Source organism: Melampsora larici-populina (genome assembly GCF_000204055.1).
Source record: "Melampsora larici-populina 98AG31 unplaced genomic scaffold MELLAscaffold_5, whole genome shotgun sequence".
Taxonomy (NCBI): domain Eukaryota; kingdom Fungi; phylum Basidiomycota; class Pucciniomycetes; order Pucciniales; family Melampsoraceae; genus Melampsora; species Melampsora laricis-populina.
This window is the reverse complement of record NW_006768769.1, coordinates 197,907-200,901: the sequence shown is the minus strand read 5'-3', so window position 1 is coordinate 200,901 and position 2,995 is coordinate 197,907. Positions and strand designations below refer to the sequence as shown.

Below are 2,995 nucleotides of genomic sequence, written 5' to 3'. Positions count from 1 at the left end.
GCGGGACGCTTGCAAATCTGAGAAGCAAAATGAGACGACTTTCCCATCCAGCCTGCAATGGAACAATTGTAGATACTCATACCACAATGCAGTGACAACATAGAGTTGCTTTGTTTTCTGTCGATGGAGCGTGGCTGTTGTGACATTTGTGTGCAGATGGACAGATTTGTGATTGAGCAGGACCGTCGACAGAATTTGAGTTACAAATATCGGGATCTATACATTGCAGGGCGTTCTGGCTAGAAGTGAACGATTGCTTTTGAACGGCTGAAACGGAAGGTGATTGGGGCTCATGCGTTGCCGGGTGCGAGAGCTGGTAGCCAATGTTGTTGATAAATGGACGACTGTTTTCGAAACATGTCAGACCGGTGCATATCTTAGGATGGATCATTTCGAAATCTCACGCGGTCATCTTTGAATCTTTGCGGTGGGTAAGTCTGCCTTCACGTAGCTTTGCAACCGATCGTATCAGTTGAATGAAGAGCTCTTCAACATTGACCTGATCACATGTAAAAAAAATCAAGTCAGGCTTCTATCAGATGAATTGATCAAAGCGCTTGGAGATGTTAAATACCACAAATGGTTCGTGAATTCGTCTTCAGCTGTAGCTACTCACGGCCTTTTTTGCCGAACATTCATAGAATAACCCCCCGCTTGCATTTGCCAACTGAACCCCCTCGCTCGTCGGGATGGTCCTTTGCGAAACCAAGTCTTCCTTATTTCCTGCAATTGCAAAAGGGAAGGGAAAGTGTCTTGGTTTGAGAACTGGAGAGTTGCTTCGATAGCCAGAGTTGCCACTCTTGCAGTTGGCAATCAGCTTCAAAAAATCGGGAACGGCTCTGAATGATCTAGTCGAGTTTATTGCATAGGTGATGATGAAAGCTTCTCCCTCCGAGATGGCATGTTCCACCCATAGACCACTATCGTCGGAATACCAAAGTGGATTGCAATGATATCAGTGCATCATATTCCAATACATGTGACATTGACCGTCGAATATTGAGCGTTTTGCACTTTACCGGTACTCTTCTTGACCGGCGGTGTCCAACACTTCGATCTGCCAGAGACGATCATCCACCGTCATAGTAGTTGTGTAGCTGTCGTCTATGGTCTGCAAAGTGAAAAATATCGTAAGACATATCTTGGGTATCCAAACGCGATGATGAAGGCACGGTGATGGTCATTTTGTACCCTTTGCTAACGATCAAAACTTACAGGGTCGTATCTGTGTTGATGTTCAGGAAGGCAAAATTTCGGGCAGTTAGACATCCACCATATTGGCGGCATAAGGCAAAGGGAAGGCCAGAATGTACTTACGTGTCAAAAAATTCCTTCTTGATGAATTGCAACGTGAGGCTAGACTTTCCGACACCGCCCTCTTCTCACTCAAACCACAACCGAAGCAGGAAAGAGTCAGCAATCAAAAATTTGGTTATGTGGGAAGATAAGCAAACCGTCCGATGCGTACCCCCGACGACCACTATGGTCAGCTTGTTGACCGTTGCTGTAGGCGTGCAGCCCATCTAAAAAAACGGTATCAACGATATATGCTCGCCACTTGAGGACAGCCTCACTGGATCTCGTTTTGGTAAGGATAGGGGGTATGTAAGAAAATAATGAATGAAGGTAGAATATGGTCACAAAGATTTTGATACGGGCGGATCATGAATGCTGAGTTTCTGTATATGTAAGAGCATCTCCACCGCTGGCGTGTAAAAAACTGCTCTGTACGATGTCCTGCTGACAGGTTTGAGCATGTATGCCAAATTTGCGCGGAGGTAGGCAAAACCGCGGCCGTGTAGAAACTGACAGGTTAAAACAGTCTATGCCTTTGATCCAAGCATAAGATCGTTCGTCTTGTACGAAATGACAGGTTAGGTTGGACAATATTTCAGATTTTGGTGATATTTGCCTTTTTGTACGCCGTGCAGATTTGCACTCTCCCGGTCAAGATTGGGACGTCGTGTAACCCATACAGGCTGTTTACTACCTTTGCTAAAAAGCTTGCCCGGTTTGATCGCGAAGAAGAGACATGAGAGGTCAAATTTGGCCGCAGCCTGCTGCGAGGCCGCTGCGCAGCTTGTCAAGATCCCAAATTTGGCCAATCACAAATCCTGAAAGAGATCGACTTCACCCATGGATCTCTGACTTTGAACCATTTTGAGACACATTGTGACTATATTCACAGCATATCTGGAGCTTGGTATGTCCAGATCAACCATACAGTCAAATTCAGCTCTCATTCGATGATACCTTTGGTAGGACTAAAACAGAGGAAGTTGTACTGTAGTTACACCATAATAACCTACGAAGATAGATAGTGCGGTGTGTGAAATCAAAAGCACTTTAAATTTAAAAAAAAAAAAAAAAAAAAAAAAATAGTCTCCCTGGTATAATGGTCTGCCTAGATGGTTGTCTTCACACTCTTGACCCCTCATTAGTAGTGTGTTCAAGCCTTGATAAACTTTTGTGCTTTTTTGTTTCGGCCCTATGAGACAAACAAGTACAAGTCCAAAAAGGACGACATGTTTTTTTAAAAAACTTTTGTTCTTCTTGCTCAGTCAAGAGCTCACCATAGGATGATGATTGGATTGACAAATGTCCAAGATGTAAGCCTTGATTTCATTTCGGAATTTTAGCAAAAAAACTTAGGCTGCTCGGCCTTGAACCCAAGATGGCAGAAGCACCCACGTTGGCTAGTCACGCATTGTTAAGCCGTTCGACGAGAATCGCTTTCTTAAAATGGAATTAAAACAAATCTCGATAACATTCGCAGCGCGATAGAATTCACATAGACCTGTGAGCATGATTCCATCATGATGAGGGAGATATTTGCGCTTTATGATTGATTTCAACATATCTCAATGTCAGAGATCCACAGGTGAAGTCGATCTCTTTCAGAATCGGTGATCGGCCAAACTTGGGTTCTTGTTGAGCTGCGCAGCGGCCTCGCAGCAGGCTGCGGCCAAATTCGAGCTCTCTTGTCTCTTGTTCG

General features: G+C 44.4%; 1 protein-coding gene across 1 annotated transcript; it reads right to left on the bottom strand.

The window, feature by feature from the left end:
- Positions 1–400: 400 nt before the first annotated feature.
- MELLADRAFT_33674 (uncharacterized protein) lies at positions 401–1,379 on the bottom strand (the record flags this gene model as incomplete). The annotated part of the gene is made up of 6 exons (XM_007405835.1): positions 401–499; positions 617–765; positions 799–920; positions 1,020–1,111; positions 1,216–1,225; positions 1,318–1,379. Coding segments are annotated over 6 exons (534 nt in total), but the record flags the coding sequence as incomplete, so codon positions are not given.
- Positions 1,380–2,995: the final 1,616 nt, after the last annotated feature.